Source organism: Aotus nancymaae, unplaced genomic scaffold, assembly GCF_030222135.1.
Source record: "Aotus nancymaae isolate 86718 unplaced genomic scaffold, 86718_ANA_hifiasm-v0.15.2.pri h1tg000032l_0, whole genome shotgun sequence".
NCBI classification, from domain to species: domain Eukaryota; kingdom Metazoa; phylum Chordata; class Mammalia; order Primates; family Aotidae; genus Aotus; species Aotus nancymaae.
In genome coordinates, this window is record NW_026988445.1 from 11,983,711 (window position 1) to 12,006,677 (window position 22,967).

General features: G+C 44.9%; 1 protein-coding gene and 1 pseudogene across 3 annotated transcripts in view; one reads left to right on the plus strand and one right to left on the minus strand.

Annotated features, from left to right (window-relative positions):
* Positions 1-508: 508 nt before the first annotated feature.
* Positions 509-22,967, plus strand: part of CNIH4 (cornichon family member 4) — a 29,377-nt gene continuing 6,918 nt past the window's right edge. The window contains exons 1-4 of one of the 3 annotated variants that reach the window (XM_012459759.2): positions 509-624; positions 6,486-6,554; positions 12,841-12,953; positions 21,165-21,305. In XM_012459759.2, coding sequence (XP_012315182.1) covers positions 556-624; positions 6,486-6,554; positions 12,841-12,953; positions 21,165-21,305 — 392 coding nt within the window. In that variant the 5' untranslated portion in view covers positions 509-555. Of the gene's footprint in view, positions 625-6,485; positions 6,555-8,152; positions 8,273-12,840; positions 12,954-21,164; positions 21,306-22,967 lie in introns of those variants that run through there. The other 2 variants (XM_012459761.2, XM_021677327.2) reach the window with 2 other exon arrangements.
* Positions 15,831-16,210, minus strand: LOC105722308 (high mobility group protein HMG-I/HMG-Y-like; annotated as a pseudogene).

The following is a 22,967-nucleotide window of genomic DNA, read 5'->3' on the forward strand; positions in this document are numbered from 1 at the left end:
AGGATCACCTGAGCCCAGAAGGTAAAGGCTGCAGTGAGCTGTGACCATGCCACTGCACTCCAGCCTGAGCGACAGAGTGAGACCCTGTCTCAAAAAATAAAATAAGAAATAATAAAATAAAATAAAATTAGCTGGGCATGTCGGGAAGCAGAGGTGGGAGGATTGCTTAAGCCCAGGAATTTGATGTTCCCACGTGAACTCTATATCACACCACTGTACTCCAGCCTGGGCGACAAAGCAGGACCCCAGTTCTTTAAAAGAAAAGTGTGAGTAAATACTTGTTGACAAATTGCTTGTCACCATTTCTGGAAATAATCGTATTTATGGCAGAGGCCCTGCCCACCTCTTTGATACGTACTTGTACTAATGAACTACAATTTCCAGCATGCGTCAGAATTAGGGCCTTGGAGTTTTTAAACATGGACTACAACTCCCAGCATGCCGCTCCGGGTTCGAGGACCACACGCTCTCGCCAGCCGGGTAAGGGCCTATCAGGGGCGGGTCGGGGCATCCGAGCGGGTTTGACGGAAGGAGCGGCTGCGACGGAGGAGGAGGATGGAGGCGGTGGTGTTTGTCTTTTCTCTCCTTGATTGTTGCGCGCTCATCTTCCTCTCGGTCTACTTCGTATCCTTGCCTGAGGCGGGCAGGGGCCTTGTCGGGAGACAGGGCTGAGGGTGGTCCAGTTGGGAACCCGGGCAGGTGTGTGGGACGAGGAGGCGCCCGGCGGCGGGCGTGCGCTCCTTGGGAGCTGGCTCGGCCAGGGCAGTGGCGCGGGGAGGAGAGGCCGGCTGCCCTACCCGGTGGGCCCTGCTGCCCTGCTCCCGCCTGCCCTGCCTGGGTCGCCGGCCGCCCCTCACCCGGGTCCGAGTGGGCCTTTCTGGGCGCGCCCCGGCTCGGCCTGCTCGCCTGCGCTCCGCCGGTCCCCGCGGCGTGTGGACCAGCCCTGCCGGAGGCACGACCGCCCTCGGGGGAGAAGGGTCGCCGTTTTCCTGGGACAGTCCCCGCGCCGTGCTCTTCGTCGGATACTGGGGGTCCCCAGGGCGGTCGTGTGCGACACTCGGGTGCCGGGACGAGTGCGGGCGATTTGCCTCCTCTTGTTCCTCGGGCAACGCCCCCGGCACCCGCCCTTTTGTTCTGGCGGGTGTTGGTACTTGCAGGGACCTTTCTCATCTAGGAGTTGACTCATTCGCCAGAGGAGCAAAGTTGCTTCCTTTACTGTGTCATTTCGTAGTGAGTGTTGGAAAGGAGTTATTTTAACAACTATCTACAAAGTGATTATTTTGGTTGTCCCCAGCGATTGCAGATCTGTAAATTCAATAACTACACGTGCTGTAATTCCCAGTTCTCATCTTTAACATTTTTTCTATCAATCCATGTTAAGACTTAAGTATTTTCTGTAGCTGTACACGTTACATTATTCAAGCTGTATTTTCCAGAGCAATAAATGGTTGTTGAATGTAGCACTGCAGTAGCCATGTGGGCTACAACTCTTCCCAGCTCTTGACGAAGCATCTAGTCTTAGTTGTTACCCAATGTTGTATTGCACAATCCAGTTTTAAGTAATTAAATATAAGATAGAAAAAAACTTATGAGGAGCTCAGCATTTCATCTTCGTTTCTTGGAAATCACATGTACCTGTTTCTGATCGGATTAAACCATTTGTTTGCTAGAGCATTCGGGCTTTGGGATAGTTGTACGGAGTGTATGTTCAGTGCAGCTTCATACTTTATTGTGGACTGACAACCTGTTGTAGTGGAAAGGGACAACATTTGGAATCAGGTTTCCCTGCTCAGCTAGTTCTTTGCTATGCACATTATTTCCCTTAGCCTCAATTTTCTGATCTTTAAAATGGGAAATGTTTATTTCCTAGATATGTATAATGAGAATGTTGCTGAGCGCCCTAGCACAATGCCTGCCCCATAGCTAATGTTCAGTAAATATTGCTCTGCCTGCCGGGCGCGGTGGCTCACGCCTGTAATCCCAGCACTTTGGGAGGCCGAGGCGGGCAGATCACGATGTCAGGAGTTCGAGACCAGCATGACCAACATGGTGAAACCCTTTCTCTACTAAAAATACAAAAATTAGCTGGGTGTGGTGGCACGTGCCTGTAATCCCAGCTACTCAGGAGACTGAGACAGGAGAATCGCTTGAACCCAGTAGGTGGAGGTTACAGTGAGCCAAGATCTTGCCACTGTACTCCAGCCTGGGCATCAGAGCAGACTCTGTCTCAAAAAAAAAAAAAAAAAAAATTGCTCTGCCTTCGTGTTCCCCTCCCCAATTGAGCAGCAGTTTGTACTTTGATGATTTCTAACAACAAGATTTCTGAGTTTTATTAGGTTTAGGGAGCTGATTGAAAGGGCAGCATCACTTGCTTAAGTTTTGATGACCTATGCCCCTCTTGTGATCTAAGGAACTAGAGCAAGTTTGTTTAACCCATGGCCCCCGGGCCGCATGTGGCCCAGGACAGCTTTGAATGTGGCCCAACACAAATTTGTAAACTTTCCTACAACATTATGATGTTTTTTGGTGATTTTTTTTTTTTTTAAAGCTCATCAGCTGTCATTAGTGTTAGTGTGTTTTATGCATGGCCCAAGACAATTCTTCTAGTGTGACCCAGGGAACCCAAAAGATTGGACACCCCTGAACTAGAGCTTACACTCAGAAATGAAACTGGGTTTTTGTTTTTTTTTGCAGTTTGGAAAGCCAGGCTTGATAATTTGAAATAGCCCTGGTTTACACCAATTTATGCATATAGAGAAATGGTAGGTGGAATGTTTGACTTAGACCTTACATTAAAGTATATTCGGGGGTATTTTGATGAAATTCAGCATATTCTGTATTTTAGGATAGTTGCACTAACTTAGTATTAGGGATAGGAAGTAGAAAATGATCAGGGTAGATTTCATATAGGGTATAAGAGTTTTCTTGGACTTTGAACTGTGGACAAAATCTACAGAAAGGGAAAGAGGTGAATATTCAAAATCAGACACTGGCAAGAGCAAAGGTGCAGAGACAGGTATGTTTGTGCGTTTCTGCGTGACAGTTAATAAAAAGACCATCTGGAGCACATGGTTGATTTTGGTGGCAGTAAAAGGCTAGGTTGGAAAGACAGAATTACATCAGATTTTGAAGGGCTTGAATGTTAAGGGTTAGAGGGAAGTCTTTCACTTTTATCCAGCAGGCAATAGAGAGCCATTGAAAAATTTTATTTTCAGTAGTTTATTAGGAAGATGAATCAGCAGAGTGGGTTGGAAACAAGAAAGATTGGAAGATAAAACAACAGGAGATAGGGTCATCTGGATTTCAGCTAGAGTGCTAGTTGTGGGCAGGTGAAAGGAGGGAATATGTGAGTAGTATTCAGAAGAAATGATTGCTAGGACCTACTAACGATTGATTATGATGTGTGAAACAGAAGGCAGAGATAGCTTTCCATATTTTGATCCTGGGCAAATGATACTTGTGTCAGTAACAGAAGTGAAAAAAAATTGGAGGAAGATCAATTTGTGGAGAAAGTGATGAGTTTGACTTTATTTTATTTATTTATATTTTTTGAGACAGAGTCTTGCTGTGTCGCCCAGGCTAGAGTAAAGTAGCACAATCTTGGTTCACTGCAACTTTGGCCTCCCAGGTTTAAGCGATTCTCCGGCCTCAGCCTCCCAAGCAGCTGGGACTACAGGCTTGCACCACCACACCCGGCCAATTTTTGTATTTTTAGTAGAGACAGGGTTTCCCTATGTTGGCCAGGCTGGTCTTGAACTCCTGACCTCGTAATCCACCCACCTTGGCCTCCCAAAATGCTGGGATTGCAGGTGTGAGCCACCACACCAGGCCTATTTTTTTATTTTTTATTTTTATTTTTGGAGACAAATTCTCGCTCATCGCCCAGGCTGAAGTACAGTGGTGTGATTTTTGCTCACTGCAACCTCTGCCTCCTGTTCAAGGGATCCTCCTGTCTCAGCCTCCCAAGTAGCTGGGATTACAGGTGCCTCTCACCACGTCTGGCTAATTTTTATATTTGTAGTAGAGATGGGGTTTTGCCATGTTGGCCAGGCTGGCTTTTTTTTTTGAAATGGAGTCTTGCTCTGTCACCCAGGCTGGAGTGCAGTGGTGTGATCTCAGCTCACTGCCACCTCCATCTCCCAAGCTCAAGCAATTTTCCTGCCTCAGCCTCCCGAGATGCTGGGATTACAGGCTTGCACCACCATGCCTGTACTAATATTAATTTTTTGTATTTTTAGTAGAGACGGGGTTTCTCCAAGTTGATCAGGCTGGTCTCAAACTCCCAACCTCAGGTGATCCTCCTGCCTCACCCTCCCAAAGTGCTGGGATTACAGGCAATAGCCACTGCCCCTGGCCTATTCACATCTTCTTAAGTTTTCAGAGACGTTTTATGGATATATCATGAACATCATTTTTCTCCTATTTGAAATTCATGGGGTTTTTTTCTTTTGAGATGGAGTTTTGCTCTGTCGCCCAGGCTGGAGTGCATGGAGCAATCTCGGCTCACTGCACCCTCCGCCTCCTGGATTCAAGTGTGATTCTCCTGCCTCAGCCTCCTGAGTAGCTGGGACTCAGGCACCCACCACCATGCCCAGCTAAATTTTGTATTTTAGAGGAGACAGTTTTGCCATGTTGGCCAGGCTGGTCTCGAACTCCTGAGTTCAGGTGATCCACCTGCTTCAGCCTCCCCAAAGTGTTGGGATTACAGGCGTGAGCCACAACACCTGGCAGAAATCCAGGTTTTAAGAATATTTTATTTATTTATTTGAGATAGGGTCTTGCTCTGTCATCTGGGCTGGAGTGCTGTGGTGTGGTCATAGCTCGCTTCAGCCTATTCCTCCTGGGTTCAAGTGATCTTCCCACCTGAGCCTTCCAAGTAGCTGGGACTACAGGCATGTGCCATCACACCCAGCTAATTTTTGTATTTTTCGTAAAGATGGGGTCTTGCCATGAAGCCCAGGTTGGATTTGAATTCTTGGGCTCAAGTGATGTGCCCTCTTTGGCCTCTCAACGTGCTGGGACTATAGTTGTGAGCCACTATCTCTGGCCTAAAATATTTTCATAGGTCTTTTTTTTTTTTTTTTTTTTTAATTTTAAGAGACAGGGTCAGGCCGGGCGCGGTGGCTCAAGCCTGTAATCCCAGCACTTTGGGAGGCCGAGGCGGGTGGATCATGAGGTCAAGAGATCGAGACCATCCTGGTCAACATGGTGAAACCCCGTCTCTACTAAAAATACAAAAAATTAGCTGGGCATGGTGGTGCGTGCCTGTAATCCCAGCTACTCAGGAGGCTGAGGCAGGAGAATTGCCTGAACCCAGGAGGCGGAGGTTGCGGTGAGCCGAGATCGCGCCATTGCACTTCAGCCTGGGTAACGAGCGAAACTCCGTCTCAAAAAAAAAAAAAAAAAAAAAAAAAAAAGAGACAGGGTCTCACTCTGCTGCTCAGACTGGAGCGTACTGGTATGATTATAGCTCAGTGTAATACGAATCCTGGGCTCTAGGCATCTTGCTGCTTAAGCCTAGCACTACTGCTACTAATAGCACTACAGGTACTCATGCTCAGCTAATTAAAAAAAAAAAAACTGGCCAGGTATGGTAGCTCACACCTGTAATCCCAGCACTTTGGGATACCAAGTTGGGTAGGTAACTGAGGTCGGGAGCTCGAGACCAGCCTGACCAACATGGAGAAACCCCGTCTCTACCAAAAATACAAAAAAAATTAGCTGGGCGTGGTGCTGCATGCCTGTTATCCCAGTTACTTGGGAGACTGAGGCAGGAGAATCGCTCGAACCTGAGAGGCAGAGGTTGCAGTGAGCCAAGATCACACCGTTGCACTCTAGCCTGGTCAACAAGAGCGAAACTCCGTCTCAAAAAAACAAAAAAATTGTAGAGATGGGGGTGAGGTGAGTGAATCACTTGAAGCCAGGAGTTTGAGACCAGCCTGGCTAACATAGTGAAACCCTGTCTCTATTACAAATACAAAAAATTAGCTGGGTGTGGTGGTGCATGCCTATAATTCCAGCTACTTGGAGGCTGAGGCACAAGAATTGCTTGAACCCAGGAGGAGGAGGTTGCAGTGCATTGAAATTGCACCACTGCACTCCAGCCTGGGCAACAGAGATGGAGGCTTGCTGTGTTGCCTAGGCTGATCTTGAACTCCTGGCTTCAGGTGACCCTCCTGCCTCAGCTTCCCAAAGTGCTGGGATATGTTCCATTTTTTTATAGCCATTGTTCTATGTTTGAGGAACTCAAACTAAATGTTCTGGTTGGGTCAGATTAGATTTGAGCAAAATAGGATTATCTTGTAAAAATAATTTGTTGAATGAACATAAATGGGAAAATTGAGTTGTCTAATGAGCAAACTTAAGAGAACTCATTTTTTTTCCAAGTCAAATCTAATTCTGCCTTGTAACTGGGATTGCTTTCTGAAACTTAAATACTTAGTTATTATAAAAGAAATGTAATAATTCCTTATCTTAATCATCAGATAATTACATTGTCTGATTTAGAATGTGATTACATTAACGCTAGATCATGTTGCTCGAAATTAAACAAGGTAAGACATTTCTTTGCTCATTTTCTGGCATTGACGCCAGTTCATTTTCCGTGTTTAAGATCATTATAGATAATATAAAGATTTTTTATTTTAGAGTACAGATTGTCTCTTATTCATTGGAAATCTGATAGAACTGCTGTGTTTTATAATATTTTAGATCATGAAATTCGACTAGAAGATCTGCATTGAAATTTCATTTCTTTACATGTTGCTTGGCCCTTGTTTACAGCGGACAGTATCTTTCCTCAGAGTAGGGAAAGGTTCATACGAGGGTAATTGTTTTTGTCATCTGTGTTGGAACTTCCTCCTCCCACTCTTGGAAAAAAGCTCAGTCTGGTGGCTCACGCCTGTAATCCCAGCACTTTGGGAGGCCGAGGCGGGTGGATCACGAGGTCAAGAGTTCGAGACCATCCTGGTCAACATGGTGAAACCCCGTCTCTACTAAAAATACAAAAAATTAGCTGGGCACGGTGGCACGTGCCTGTAATCCCAGCTACTCAGGAGGCTGAGGCAGGAGAATTGCCTGAACCCAGGAGGCAGAGGTTGCGGTGAGCCGAGATTGCGCCATTGCACTCCAACCTGGGTAACAAGAGCGAAATCTGTCTCAAAAAAAAAAAAAAAAAAAGCTCAGTCTGTTTTTGGTTGAAGGAAGGAAGACCTTTCTTGGGTGGTTTACTGAGAAATTGATTTTTTTTTTTGTAATGTGTGACTCAATTCATTTATTTTTTGAGAGAGAGGGTCTTCCAGTGATGCTCAGGCTATTCTTGAATTCCTAGGTTCAGGTGATCTGCCTCAGCCTTCTAAATAGCTGGGACTACAGGCACATACCACCATGCCTAATTAATGTTTTTTGTTTTTGTTTTTGTTTTGAGAGGGAGTCTCACTGTGTCACCAGACTGGAGTGTAATGGCACGATCTCGGCTCACTGCAACCTCTGCCTCCCAGGTTCAAGCGATTCTCCTGCCTCAGCCTCCCAAGTAGCTGGGATTACAGGCTCCTGGCACCACGCCCAGCTAATTTTTTTGTATTTTTAGTAGAGATGGGGTTTCACCGTGTTGGCCAGGCTGGTTTTCTTTCTTTCTTTTCTTTTCTTTTTTTTCTTTTTTTTTTCTTTTTTAATGCCCTGAATCAGCACAGGCTGGTTTTCAAACTCCTGACCTCAAGTGATCCACCCGCCTCAGCCTTCCGAAGTGCTAGGATTATAGGTGTGAGCCACCATGCCCGGCCACCTGGCTAATTTTTAAATTCTTTTGTAGAGACAGGATCTTGGTATGTGGCCTAGACTGGTTTCGAACTCCTGGCCTTGAGCAATCCTGCTGTCTTGGCCTCCGAAAGTGCTGGGATTACAGGTGTCAGCCACCATGCCTGACCTTAGCTCCGTATTTTAAAACTTTTCATAAATTTTCTTTGATTGTTTGAGGCAGAGTCTCACTCTGTTGCCGAGGCTGGAGTGCAGTGATGTGATCATGGCTCATTGCAGCCTTGACCTCCCAGGCTCAAACAATCCTTCCACCTCAGCCTCCCACATAGCTGGGACTACAGGTGTGTGCCACTATACCTGGTTAATTTTTAAAATTTTTTGTAGTGACCAGATCTGTGTGGCCCAGGCTGGTCTGAAATTCCTGGTCTCAAGCAATCTGCCCGCCTTGGCCTCCCAAGGTGTTAGGATTACAGGCATGAGCCACTGCGCCCAGCCTCATGGAGCTTCTTGAGATAAGGTAAATTGCAATTAAATTTACATCCCTTGGTGGTCTTCTGACTTCTAGTGTTGTTCAAGTTGGGAAGTGTCATGCCATTTTTATTTCTTATGTTTTTAATATGGTTTTCTCTCTCTTTCTTTTCCTGTCCTCTATGGGGAAGTTTTAGAATCTTTTCTTTATTCTTGGTATTTTGAAATTTTACAGTGCTATGTCTCTGCGTACTTTTTAAAAGGCCTTTCTCATTTGTTTTGGACATCTGATAGGCTCTTTCAATACAGGACACTTTCTTGTATTCTTTCTTTGATGTCTCTTCCCCATCTTTTTTCCCTCCTTCTCTTTCTACAACTTCCACTGACTAGACGATTGATCTGCTGGATTGATTGCCAGTTTTTCTTTTTTCTTAGTTTTATTCCTTTGATTTTTTTTTCTGCCGTTTTTATTATTTCCCTTGCTTTTTCTTCTGGATTTTCTTTTTCTTTCTCTCTCCTTTTTTTTTTTTGTTTCTGAGACGGAATTTTGCTCTTGTTGCCCAGGCTGGAGTGCAATGGCGCCATCTCAGCTCACTGCAACCTCTGCCTCCCAGATTCAGGTGATTCTCCTGTCTCATCCTCCTGAGTAGCTGGGATTACAGGCCCCTGCCACTATGCCTAGCTAATTTTCATTTTTAGTGGAGACAGGATTTCACCATACTATCGAGGCTGGTCTCAAACTCCTGACCTCAGGTGATCTGCCTGCCTCGGTCTCCCAAAGTGCTAGGATTACAGGTGTGAGCCACCATGCTCAGCCTTTTTCTTTTTCTTTTGTTTTTTTGAGACGGAGTCTCGCTCTTGTTACCCAGGCTGGAGTGCAATGGCGCGATCTCGGCTCACCGCAACCTCCACCTCCTGGGTTCAGGCAATTCTCCTGCCTCAGCCTCCTGAGTAGCTGGGATTACAGGCACGCACCACCATGCCCAGCTAATTTTTTGTATTTTTTTAGTAGAGACGGAGTTTCACCATGTTGACCAGGATGGTCTCGATCTCTTGACCTCGTGATCCACCCGCCTCAGCCTCCCAAAGTGCTGGGATTACAGGCGTGAGCCACCTCACCTGGCCCCTTTTTCTTTTTTTTTTGAGATGGAGTTTCGATCTTGTTGCCCAGACTGGAGTACAGTGGCACAATCTCAGCTCACTGCCACCTCTACCTCCCAGGTTTAAGTGATTCTCATACCTCAGCCTCCTGAGTAGCTGGAATTACATGTGCCTGCCACCATGCCTGGCTAATTTTTGTATTTTTAGTAGAAACGGGGTCTTGCCATGTTGGCCAGGCTGGTCTTGAACTCCTGACCTCAGGTGATCTGCCTGCCTCAGTCTCCCAAAGTGCTGGGATTACAGGCATGAGCCATCGTACCCAGTCTTCTGAATTTTCTTTTTTTTTTTTTTTTTTGAGACGGAGTTTTTCGCTCTTGTTACCCAGGCTGGAGTGCAATGGCCCGATCCCGGCTCACCGCAACCTCTGCCTCCTGGGTTCAGGCAATTAATTCTCCTGCCTCAGCCTCCTGAGTAGCTGGGACTACAGGCGTGCGCCACCATGCCCAGCTAATTTTTCGTATTAGTAGAGACGGGGTTTCACCATGTTGACCAGGATGGTCTCGATCTCTTGACCTCGTGATCCACCCGCCTCAGCCTCCCAAAGTGCTGGGATTACAGACTTGAGCCACCGCGCCCGGCCATCTTCTGAATTTTCTAATAAATGTAACATTTACGTTAAAATGTTAATTTTTAAGAGCTTTATATTTTCTTGGTTTATGTGTGACTCCTAGTTCTCTGAGAATACTGATTATAGTATTTTTCTATTTTTTATTAGAGATAGGGTCTTCTTCTCTCATCCAGGTTGAAGTATAATGGCATAATCATACCTAATTGCAGCCTTGAATTTCTAGACTTAAGTGATCCTCCCACCTTAGCCTCCCAAGTAGCTGGAACTGCAGGTGTGCGCCACCATGCCTGGCTGATTACAGTATTTTTGAAATTTTCTTTTGCTTCCTGTATTATATCTGTTTCCATCAAGTTCTTTTCCTTTTTTTTCCCCCTCTGTCTTTCATTTTGGAGGCTTTCTTCAAGTTTCTGATATATGACTGCCTATTCATATTTAAGGGGAAATCACTAAAATGCTCATTGAAAGCTCATTGGCTGGTCTAGATTTGTTGACTGGTAGATTTCCCTGTAGGGTGATTGGTATCTACCTGGACTTTTGTTGGGGTACCTGAATGGCGGTTTTTTGGTAGGTGTTATTTTTGAGTCATTTACTTTAGAGAAGAATTCTCCAAACTCCTACATGGAGGATATGAGTCTAGTGCCAATGTGCTGAGAACAAATTTGGCGAAGGGCATATCATTAAGGAGGAAAGAGACGAAAAACAGAGGACTTGGTTGAAAGTTAGTAAACCAAGCATAATAAGGTTAAGTCTCACTTCCTGAAACGTATTTCAGGCTGGGTATAGTGGCTGAAGCTTTAATCCCAGTACTGTGGGAGACCGAGGAGGGAGAATCACTTGAGCTCAGGAGTTCGAGACCAACCCTGGTAACATAGGGAGACTTCTTCTCTACAAAATTAAAACAAGAGAGAGAGAAAAAAAGGAAAGAAACATGTTTCAGGTCTGTGTCTGTGTGAAACAAAGATGATTGCAGCCTACAGCAAGAAATCCAAAGATTGAAGGCTACAGCTTTAGGAATATGATATGGCTTGGAGAATATTAGTAGTATTCAACAGCTGACATTTTATTGAGTGCCTGCTTTGCATTTGGCTTACATGTTATTTCATCTAATTCTTTACAACAACTTTGTGAGATAGATAGTATGTGTATTTTATAGATGAAAACATTGTGGCTTACAGAGGGTAACTTTTCCCAAGATTACACAGCTAATAAATAGGACATAGCATTCCAGGTTTGACTTTGTAGCTCATACTTGTAAGAAGTATGCAATCAACTAGAACTTTCCAATATGTAATATGCATTTTAAAAAGTATAACCAAGTTGATTGCAAATTAGGTTTATGGCCCAGAAAAATCTCTACTTCTTTATTTTACCAAAATAGTATCCAAAATCTACATGCAAGAGGTCTGAGGTCATTGTGCCTGGGTTTATATTGTGTGTGTGTGTGTGTGTGTTTGTGTGTTTGTGTGTTTGTGTGTGTGTTTTCTTTGAGACAGAGTCTCGCTCTGTAGCCCAGGCTGGAGTGCTGGTATGATCTCAGTTCACTGCAACCTCCGCCTTCCAGGTCCTAGTTCAAGCAATTCTCCTGCCTTGGCCTCCCGAGTAGCTGCGATTACAGGCACGTGCCACCATGCCCAGCACATTTTTTTGTATTTTTAGTAGAGATGGGGTTTCACCATGTTGGCCAGGTTGGTCTTGACTTCCTGACCTCGTGATCCACCTGTGTCAGCCTTCCAAGGTACTGGGATTGCAGGCGTGAGCCACCGCGCCCAGCTGGCTTACACTATAGTGTTCTGCTACTATTTAGCTGTGTAGCCTTGGGCAATTTACCTAACCACTCTGAGTTTTGTTTTCCTCATTTCTGAAAGTGAGGCATGCCAGTTTCTTTCATTAAATGTTAACTTCCACTAAAAGAAGTTAACTTTAATTAAAAATCTGTACTCACAGGAAAGGAAAGCTGTTGGTGAATTGAGAACCCTGCCACAAAAGCTGCTGATGCATGGAACTAGAATATTACACAGTCAACAGAGAGCATAGGGAAGGGCATGGAGCTCTGTAAAGCCAATGGCCAGGATTCTGGCGTTCTGATTCATTATCATATTTGGTCAACTTTGAGCTATTATTGTAAGCTTTTACATTTTTTTTTCTCTGAATACGAAATGGTTTCCTAAGGATTCTGGAGATTGGAAAATGTTTAAGGTTGCTATTCTGACTTGAAAGGCAACATGTGTACGGCTATCAACCATCCCAAATTAGAGCTAGAGGCTTTGGCATAGATACCAGAATAGGAAGTAAACAATACTCTATTTTTTTTCTCTAGATGAACCTAAGCCTTTGCTTAAGATAAAAAGTAATTAAAATTTAAGTGCTTTATTTATTTTTTTTTTTTTTTTTTTTTTTGAGACGAAGTTTCGCTCTTGTTACCCAGGCTGGAGTGCAATGGCGCGATCTTGGCTCACCGCAACCTCCGCCTCCTGGGTTCAGGCAATTCTCCTGCCTCAGCCTCCTGAGTAGCTGGGATTACAGGCACGCACCACCATGCCCAGCTAATTTTTTTTTGTATTGGTAGAGACAGGGTTTCACCATGTTGACCAGGATGGTCTTGATCTCTTGACCTCGTGATCCACCCGCCTCGGCCTCCCAAAGTGCTGGGATTACAGGCTTGAGCCACCGCGCCCGGCCTAAGTGCTTTATTTTTAAGCTTTGCCCTGATGTATTTGCATGGGATACAAAGTTATAGCAGTATGCAAATCTGGGACATATGAGTCTAAAAAGAATCCTGAAACAGTAGCTTGTAAATTCTCTGTACATTCATTGATTTAGTTTCAAATAACATGTACAGTCAGGAAGGACATAGCAGTGAGATGTAATACTGTGTTCTTCCATTGCAGTGGGTAATTCCAGAATTGATTGGCCATACCATTGTCACTGTATTAATGCTCATTTCATTGCACTGGTTCATCTTCCTTCTCAACTTACCTGTTGCCACTTGGAATATATATCGGTGAGTATAGTTTGTTTCATTTGGTATCAAGGGAGTTTAAAAAATTTTTTAAATAGTGGTTTTTGCAAGACAGGATCTCGCTCTAGCACCCAGGCTGGAGTGTAGTGGTGCGATCTATCTTGGCACACTGCAATTTCTACTGCAGTTCAAGTGATTCTCCCATCTCGGCCTCCTGAGTAGCTGGGATTACAGGTGTGCACCACCATGACTGGCTAATTCTTGTGTTTTTAGTAGAGACAGGGTTTAACCATGTTGGCCAGGCTGGTCTTGAACTCCTGACCTCAAGTTATCCGTCTGCCTTAGCCTCCCCAAGTGCTGAGATTATTTACAGGTGCGAGCCACTGTGCGTGGCCAAAAAAAGGTTTTTAATAGATTTTTTTTTTAGAGACGGAATCTCACCCTGTCACCCAGGCCAGAGTGCAGTTGCTCAATCTTGGCTCGGTGCAAACTCCGCCTCCCAGGTTCAAGCCATTCTCCTGCCTCAGCCTCTCTAGTAGTTAGGATTCAGGTGGCTGCCACAATGCCTGGCTAATTTTTGTATTTTTAGTAGACGGGGTTTCACCATTTTGGCCAGGCTGGTCTCAAACTTCTGACGTCAAGCAATCTGCCCACCTCAGCCTCCCAAACTGCTGGGATTATAGGCGTGAGCCACATCATCAGGCTAGAATTACTTGTAAAAGCTGCAAATTACGTAATTTATTAAAATTTTTGACTTAATAAATTTAGGAAGTTTGTTCAAAGTGAACTCAATGGAAACCATGACTGTATATAATTTTATAGTTGGGCTATTATACATAGCATACTTTCTTGTGAAGACCTCTGGAATAATCTTGACAAACCTGCAATTGTTATATTAATGGATTGCTGCTCTACTATAGCTCCACCCACATTGGCCTTCCAAAGTGCTGGGATTACAGGCGTGAGCCACTGTGCCTGGCCTTTTTTTTTCTTGAGATGGAATTTTGCTCTTGTTGCCCAGGCTGGAGTGCAATGGTGCGATCTTGGCTCACCAAAACCTCTGCCTCCTGGGTTCAAGCGATTCTTCTGCCTCAACCTCCCAAATAAATGAGATTACAGGCATGCGCCACCATGCCCAGCTAATTTTGTGTTTTTAGTACAGATGGGGTTTTCCATGTTGATCTTGAACTCCAGACCTCAGGTGATCCACCTGCCGTGGCCTCCCAAAATGCTGGGATTACAGGCGTGAGTCACCACACCCAGTTGATTTTTTTTTTTTTAAGATGGAGACTCGTTCTGTCACCAAGGCTGGAATACGGTGGTGTGATCTCAGCTTACTGCAACCTCCGCTTCCTGAGTTCAAGCGGTTCTCCTGCCTCAGCCTTCCGAGTAGCTGGGATTGCAAGCGCATGCCAGCATGCACAGCTAATTTTTGTATTTTTAGTAGAGACGGGGTTTTTATCATATTGGCCAGGCTGGTCTCGAACTCCTGACCTTGTGATCCTCCTGCCTTGGCCTCCCAAAGTGCTGGGATTACAGGCTTGAGCCACTGAAACTGGCCTTTTTTTTTTTTTTTTTTTTTTTTTTTTTTTTCAGAAAAGGTTATTTTTTATTCAAGTAACTGCAAATAGGAAACCAGAGGGGGACATGGCTACCCCTCCCTGACAGAACCGGGGGAGGAGGTGGCCCCTACACCCTTTGTGGTCGATTCGGGTCCCCTTGCTCACTCTGCTGCAGCATCCAAGGGGCAGGGCCCCACCTTCCCTGGGACTAGGGTAGTCAGTCACCCAGCCTGCCATGCCCCAGCCCCTCTTCCCCATGAAGAGTACCATCTTGGGGTAGGATATCGTGGGCAGAATAGGAGACATTGAGGATGAACATTTGGTGTTGATAGCAGCAGCAATGATGGATGTCAAAGAATGAAACATTGAACAAAAAACAACACAACTGTCCAGAGGTAGTTTGTGAACAGAAGAAAAATGGAACCAGAACCTTAGGGCACAGGGAGGAGCAGGAGGGTTGGGAGTGGGCAGGGTGAGCTCCTTGTTATTGGTGCCCCATCTGAGGAGTGGGAAATGGCCGAGTGACAGAAGCAAAGTAGGGTGGGGGGAACTGTTCCAGCCCATCTCAGGTGGTAGCCACAGGGCTCACCGGCCTCACCTAGACAATAAGTGACTGCATCTCCATCACCACAATATATACTCAGATTCCAAGCGGAGGGCCAGGGGGCTGGGACCACAGTGAAGAGGGTATAGGGGTCTCATACCCCTCCTGCCTTCCTGTAGCCAAAGGGGGCTGTCCAACCTAGTGGAGGGACATGGGAAGGTGGAGAAGGATGAAAGGTGTGAGCCCTATGTGGTGACAAAGACAGTTTGGCTGGGGGAATTCTGGGGGCCAGCACCCCGCTCCATTGGCCACACCTGCTGCTGCCAGGGCAGTGGAGTAGGGCGTGCCAGGATGAGATGGGGCTTGGGCCCCTTTTAAGGCCAGGGGAACCCTCCCAGGCCCCACTATGGGAAACCAGAGGGAACAGTAGAGGAGCAGAGAGGGTGCCCCCAAACCAAAAGCCCAGAGAGCAATGTCCCCATCACCAAGGGAGTGGGGACACAGCAGGTGCAGGGTGCGGCTATGTGGGATGTTAGCCTTGTCCAGGAGGGCATATGTGTATGCATGGGTGGGCGGGAGAGCTGGGAACTGAGGCCAGGGGAAAACTGCTCACCACTCAGCCCATGGGGGCCCTGCAGCGGCTGGTGTGCTGTGTAGTGTGGTGGTGAGGGCTCAGGTGGAAGATGGGGGTGGCGGCCGGAGTCAGTGGTGATGGTGGGCCTGGGGAAGGGGCGGGGGCGGTGGGAGCGGAGCAAAGCTGTCCAGTCCCAGAAGGAAGCTGCTCCTCCAGTGAGAAGCAGGTGGCACACACGGTCACTGCTTCTCCTCCGAGGACTCCTGCGAGATGCCCTCCTCTTCCTCCTTCTCCAGTTTTTTGGTCTGCCCCTTGGTTTCCTTCCTGGAGTTGTGGTGGTTTTCCAGGTCTTGGCAGCACCCTTGTTTTTGCTTCCCTTTGGTCATCTCCGAGGTCTCTTAGGTGTTGGCACTTCGCTGGGCTCCTTCTGACTCCCTACCAGCGCTGTCCCGGGACTCACCGGAGGCTGCTTGCTTGCCCCGCTTCTCAGTGCCGTCTTTTTCCTGCTTGGAGGCCAAGGGCTGGCTGGACTTTGAGCTCGATTCGCTCATCTTCCCTTCTCTAAGGAGCAGGTGGAAGAGTGATGGCTGGGATGGCCTTCTTGGAGCCGCACCAGTGGCAGAAATAGCCCCGGCTCGGAGTCCCAATTAGAGGGCTTTTTTTTTTTTTAAGAGATGAAGTCTGTCTGTATTGCTCAGGCTGGAATGCAATGGCTATTCACAGGCATGATGTAGCGTACTACAGCCTTGAACTCCTGGGCTCGAGTGATCCTCCCACCTTAGCCTCCTGAGTAGTTGGGACTATAGGTGCACACCGCTGCGCCTGGCATCTTTCAAGTTTCTTAGTATTCTCCCATGATTAGTTGCATAGACCAACACCCTAACGTGAGCTCTGAGCTGGGAACACAGATTACTTGCACTTCTGCTGAGGACTAGTCCCAGGTCGACTTTTAGCACAGCTAGGTCTCCCTCTAGTTTCACTGAGTGAAACACAACTTTGGGAGTAAGAATGGGGACTTGAACCTTTGAGACTGTGGATCTTAATGTTATACCAGACTGTACTGTCAGTCATCTCTACTAGAAATGAAAACATGCTAGAAGAGCCAGCTTTGGCATGGCTTCTTTGCACATAGTGGTAGAAGGCTCTATGAAGTCAAGTCCAAAGATTCTGTTTTTAGGCTGGGCATGGTGGCCCACACCTGTAATCTCAGCACTTTGGAAAGCTGAGGTGAGTGGATCACCTGAGGTCAGGAGCTCGAGACCAGCCTGGCCAACATGGCAAAACCCCATCTCTACTTAAAATACAAAAATTAGCCAGGTGTGGTGGCATGTACTTGTAGTTCCAGCTACTTGGGAGGCTGATGGAGGAGAATCACTTGAACCTGGGAGGCGGAAGTTGCAGTGAGCTGAGATTGCACCACTGCACTCCAGCCTGGGCAACAGAATGAGACTCAGTCTCAAAAACAAAACAAAATTAAAAAAACCCAGGGCCGGGCATGGTGGCTCACGCCTGTAATCCCAGCAGTTTGGGAGGCCGAGGCGGGTGGATCACGAGGTCAAGAGATTGAAACCATCCTGGTCAATACGGTGAAACCCCGTCTCTACTAAAAATACAAAAAATTAGCTGGGCATGGTGGCGCGTGCCCGTAATCCCAGCTACTCAGGAGGCTGAGGCAGGAGAATCGCCTGAACCCAGGAGGCGGAGGTTGCAGTGAGCCGAGATCGCGCCATTGCACTCCAGCCTGGGTAACAAGAGCGAAACTCCATCTCAAAAAAAAAAAAAAAAAAAAAAGATTCTTTTTTTATTTAATTATAAAGACAAAGGTTATGTGTATTTATTGTCCTGGTAACTGCAGAGGCAGGTTGGCTGTCTGCTGCTTACAAGTTTACCTCCTGTTTAAAAAGGTTTAAAAAATCAACAGATAATTTTCTATTTTCAGACTACTGTACTTTATGCTGTTAAGTATCCTTTAATATGTTTATTAGTCATTCATATATCTTCTTTGCTGTTAGACATAAATTACAGTAGTCTACAGGACAAAGAGGCAAATACCTAGGAGTGGAATCACTTAGTCATATGGTGACTCTATATTTAACCTTTTGAGGAACTGCCTGAATGTTTTTGGAAGCAGCTGCACTATTTTTTTTTTTTTTGAGACAGGGTCTCCCTCTCTTGCCCAGGCTGCAGTGCAGTGGCATGATCTTGGCTTATTATAGCCTCGACCTCCTGGGCTCAAGCAGTCCTCCCACGTCAGCCACCCAAAGTGCTGGGATTACAGGTGTGAACCATTGTGCCCAGCCACATCTGCACAATTTGACATTCCCACCAACTGTTTATTGGGGGTTCCAGTTTCTCTGCATCCTTGCCAACACTTTTGATTGTGTGTGTCTTTTATTCTTTTTTTTTTTTTGATGAAGTCTTGCTCTCTGTCACCAAGGCTGGAATATAATGGCGCAATCCCGGCTCACTGCAACCTCCCCCTCCCAGGTTCAAGTGATTCTCCTTCAGGATTACAGGCACCTGCCACCACACCCGACTGATTTTGGTATCTTTAGTAGAGATGGGGTTTCACCATGTTGACCAGGCTGGTCTCGAACTCCTGACCTCAGGTGATCTGCCCACCTTGGCCTCCCAGAATTACAGGTGGGAGCCACTGCACTCAGTCTATGTGTGTATTTTTAAATTTTAGCCTTACTATTGGGTGTGAAGTGTTACCTCATTGTGGTTTCCATTTACATTTCCTTAATGACTAATGATATTAAGTATCCTTTAATGTGTTTATTAGTCACTCATATATCTTCTTTGCTTTATATGTTTTTGAGCAGCTAAGTTGAGGTGAAATAAATTATGCTTTGGGAAGATTTTCCTGGAAGCAATTTGTAGTATTGATTGGATGGAGAAGTAGGTAGGGAACCCAGTTTAGAGACTGTGGTGAGATAATATATGCTGGAACAGGGTTATGACACCAGGAATGAGAAAGAGACAGCTGAGAATGAGATCCTGTCACGTGTAACAGTAAGGATGGAACTGGAGATCATTACATTAAGTGAAATTAGCCAGGCACAGCTCATTTGTGGGAGCTGAATTTTAAAACAGTTGAACTCTTGGAGATAGAGAGTAGAAGAAAGGTTTACCAGAGAGGTTGGGAAGGGTAGCAGGGGTTGAGCGGGGAAGTGCGGAGGGTTAATGGGCACAAAAAAATAGAAAGAATGAATAAGACCTAGTATTTGCTAGCACAACAGGGTGACTATAGCAAAAATAATTTAATTGTACATTTTTAAATAACTGAAAGAAGGCTGGGCACAGTGGCTCACGCCTGTAATCCCAGCACTTTGGGAGGCTGAGGTGGCGGATCACCTGAGGTCAGGAGTTGAGGACCACCCTGACCAACATGGCGAAACCGTCTCTACTAGAAATACAAAAGTTATACCAGATATGGTGGCAGGTGCCTGTAATCCCAGCTACGGGAGGCTGAGGCAGGAGAATTGCTTAAACCCAGGAGGAAGAGGTTGTGGTGAGCTGAGATTGTGCCACTGCACTCCAGCCTGGGTGACAGAGATTCCGTCTGAAAAAAAAAATTGAAGGAAAAAAAACCTGAAAGAGTACAATTGGATTGTTCGTAACACAAAGGATAAATGCTTGGCCGGGCGTGGTGGCTCAAGCCTATAATCCCAGCACTTTGGGAGGCCGAGGTGGGCGGATCATGAGGTCAAGAGATCGAGACCATCCTGGCCAACATGGTAAAACCCCCGTCTCTACTAAAAATACAAAAATTAGCTGGGTGTGGTGGCATGTGCCTGTAGTCCCAGCTACTCGGGAGGCTGAGGCAGGAGAATTGCTTGAACCCGGGAGGCAGAGATTGCAGTGAGCCGAGATTGTGCCACTGCACTCCAGCTTGGCGCCTGGTGACAGAGTGAGACTCTGTCTCAAAAAAAAAAGGATGAATGCTTGTGGTGATGGATACCCCATTTACCCTGATGTGATTATTACACATTGCATGCCTATATCAAAATATCTCATGTAACCCATACCCATAACTATATATCTACTATGTGTCCACAAAGATAAAAAATCTAAAAAGAAAAAAAATGGAGACAGCTAAATAACTGGTGGTAGGAAGAAAGACTGGACAAGGGTTTGATGGACTGACTATGAAAAATGAGGAAGAGAGAAGTCCGAGTTTGGTAAGAAGAAGTTTTTAAGGATCACTAAGAAAATGGTGACACTTACTAGATAACCTAGAAGTTAGACAAAGATGAGATGTTATCTGGATCTTCCAATGAAACTACCCTCTATTCAGCTATAGTTGGGTTTCTGGAATTTTAAGGAGGATTTCAGATTTGTGGAACTCAGAGAGTCCTTTGCATTTCAAAGAAATGATAATTGAGAAGCTCTGTGACAAGTGAGAAATCTAAGGTTGTACTGGAAGAAGCTTAGATGTGAGAGCAGGAAGAATTCATGGACATTCTAGGTTAGGACATATATGTTGCACAAATGACACAGTCTAGATTTTGAGACCCAGACACTTAAACTCATTGATCCTTTCAACCCAGCGTCCTTAATTTCCCTGTTACCATAATGAAGTTTCTAAGAACTTAATAAATTTGGTTTGGGTTTGGAGCCTCCTTTAACCTTTGTCTAATAAAAAAGGGCTGTAGAAATGACTGGTATGGTAGTTTTCTACAGGTAAGTAAAAGGATTTTAGTGCATAAAATACCCCTTTCTGAAATGTTACTGTATTCATTTCAGAGGGCAGAAAATTAATAGTATTGTAACTTGCCAAGCATGGTGGCTCACGCCTGTAATCCCAGCACTTTGGGAGGCCGAGGCAGGTGGATCACGAGGTCAAGAGATCGAGACCATCCTGGTCAACATAGTGAAACCCTGTCTCTACTAAAAATACAAAAAATTAGCTGGGCACCGTGGCATGTGCCTATAATCCCAGCTACTCAGGAGGCTGAGGCAGGAGAATTGCCTGAACCCAGGAGGTGGAGGTTGCGGTGAGCCAAGATTGCGCCATTGAACTCCAGCCTGGGTAACGAGCGAAACTCCGTCTCAAAAAAAAAAAATAGTATTGTAACTTTAAAAAGGAAACTAAGTGGCAGCCTGTGACATTATCATACTACTCTGTCCATATGTGGAATGAATTTTAAGGCTGGTATGATTGGTTCACTTTTTTTTTTTTTTTAGATGGAGTCTTGCTCTGTCACCGAGGCTGGGGCTCAATGGCACAGTCTTGGCTCACTGCAACCTCTGCCTCCTGGGTTCAGGTGATTCTCTTGCCTCAGCCTCCCGAGTAGCTGGGATTTCGGGTGCCTGCCACCATGCCTGACTAATTTTTGTATTTTTGGTAGAGATGGAGTTTCACCATGTTGGCCAGGCTGGTCTTGAACTCTGACTTCAAGTGATCTGCCTGCCTCGGCCTCCCAAAGTGCTGGGATTACAGGCGTGAGCCACTGCACCTGGCCTGATTGGTCCACTTTTAAAAGTTGGTATTATTGGCTACTTATATTTGAATACATATGCCTATGATTTGATTTTGCTTCTAATGTGTGTATCCTTTTATTTGTCAGATACATTATGGTGCCAAGTGGTAACATGGGAGTGTTTGATCCAACAGAAATACACAATCGAGGGCAGCTGAAGTCACACATGAAAGAAGCCATGATCAAGCTTGGTTTCCACTTGCTCTGTTTCTTCATGTATCTTTATAGGTGAGTTTAGAGTCCTGGTATTTTCTTAGATGCCATATTTGTTTTTGAAGGGTGAGATTGTTGGAGTTACTACTTGTGAGAGTCTGTCCTGCAGACATTGACTAAACGATGGATAAATAAAGTACACTGACACAGAGACATTATGCTTTGCTAGTTTGGCTGAACGTGACTGGTCAGCTTACAAGTGCTTTGGAGAGCGTTGTAAACAGTTCAGCTGCCAGCCTTTTTACCTAGTGAGACTTGCATTTATTTAGTAAAGTTTACTTGACAAAGGTTTGAGTTAAGACTACTAGAGTGAAGATTAAAGCACAGGTTTTGATGCTTAAAGCAAATACTATTAGTGGATAATATTTTTGGTTAACTTTTTTTTGAGAGGGCTATTTGGCTTAAAGGTTAGTTTTAAGACTACATGAGTAGACAGTTAGGTAAACTCTTCTACATACTTTAGTTACTTGTTTTACTTATTAACTAAATGCAAGGGGGATTTAGACTGCTTTTAGCTGAAACTTTTTTTTTTTTTTTTTTATTAAAGGTGGGGTTTCACCATGTTGGTCAGGCTGGTCTTGAACTCCCGACCTCAGGTGATACGCCCACCTTGGCCTCCAAAGTGCTTGGATTACAGGTGTGAGCCACCGCGCCTGGCCTTAGCTGAAACTTTTACTGAAACTATGAAAAAACATTTAGGCCTTTTGAAAGGGTTTGAAACTGTATTTCATAACTTTCTCTACTATTTGTCTTTTAATATTTTTGCTACTACCTTGAGTGAATTCTTACATCTCCCCCTGTTTTGTTTTTAATATTAGGTTTTGTTGACTGAAGAGATGTTGCAGCAACTGGTCTGTTAGGCAAGGTGGTTATTGCTTTTATTCTGGTTTTGCATTTTAGAATTAACAAATAACATAGAACAGTTATGAGTACAGTCAGCAACATTTTTATTAGTTAAAGAGTGATTTCTAGGAGGGGGCTTTAACTAGGAGAGATGATTTTGCACACTTTTCTATATGGCTCTTTGTTGGGTGTGTAGATTTATAGTGTGAAGGGATTTAAAAATTTTAGTTTTAAGTTGCTTTACATTTGCTGTTAAATTGTTATGAAAGGTTTTTTAGAGGTGTTTCACTTTATCTTAACTATGTATTGATTGATTTTATGGTAGAGAAGTGACACATATGTTTATGTTCTTAGTTGCAGCTTAATTGCTGTTGGAATGCTAGTGCATCTTGTATCTTCTCCACATATTCTATAGCAGCCTTGAGGACTTGAAGACGTGCAGGAATTTTTTGATTTATACTTTGCTGTAAAAGAAGTTAATTAGACACATTTTTGTCTAGATTATTTATAAAAGCAGCTATTTTTATTGACTAAGTAATAGATGCTACTGCAAGTCTGGCAGTTGCTAGGACAACTATGGCTGAGACTATAAGGGCCATGAGTGTAACTAAGAATCTTTTGTGTTTGACTTGGGACAGGGCATGTTTTAAGGTGGAAAGGGCAGAGGAACTTTGCTAATTGCCTATTAAATTGACTGGTAGGAATGCCTCAGATTTTTTTAATACTATGACACTAGTAATTTTTAAATTAGATATGTTGTGATTAGTGATACCTGAAGCAAACTAAGCTTGTTTTTGCATTTGGGTTACAAACGTGGAGTTTTGGGGTATAATG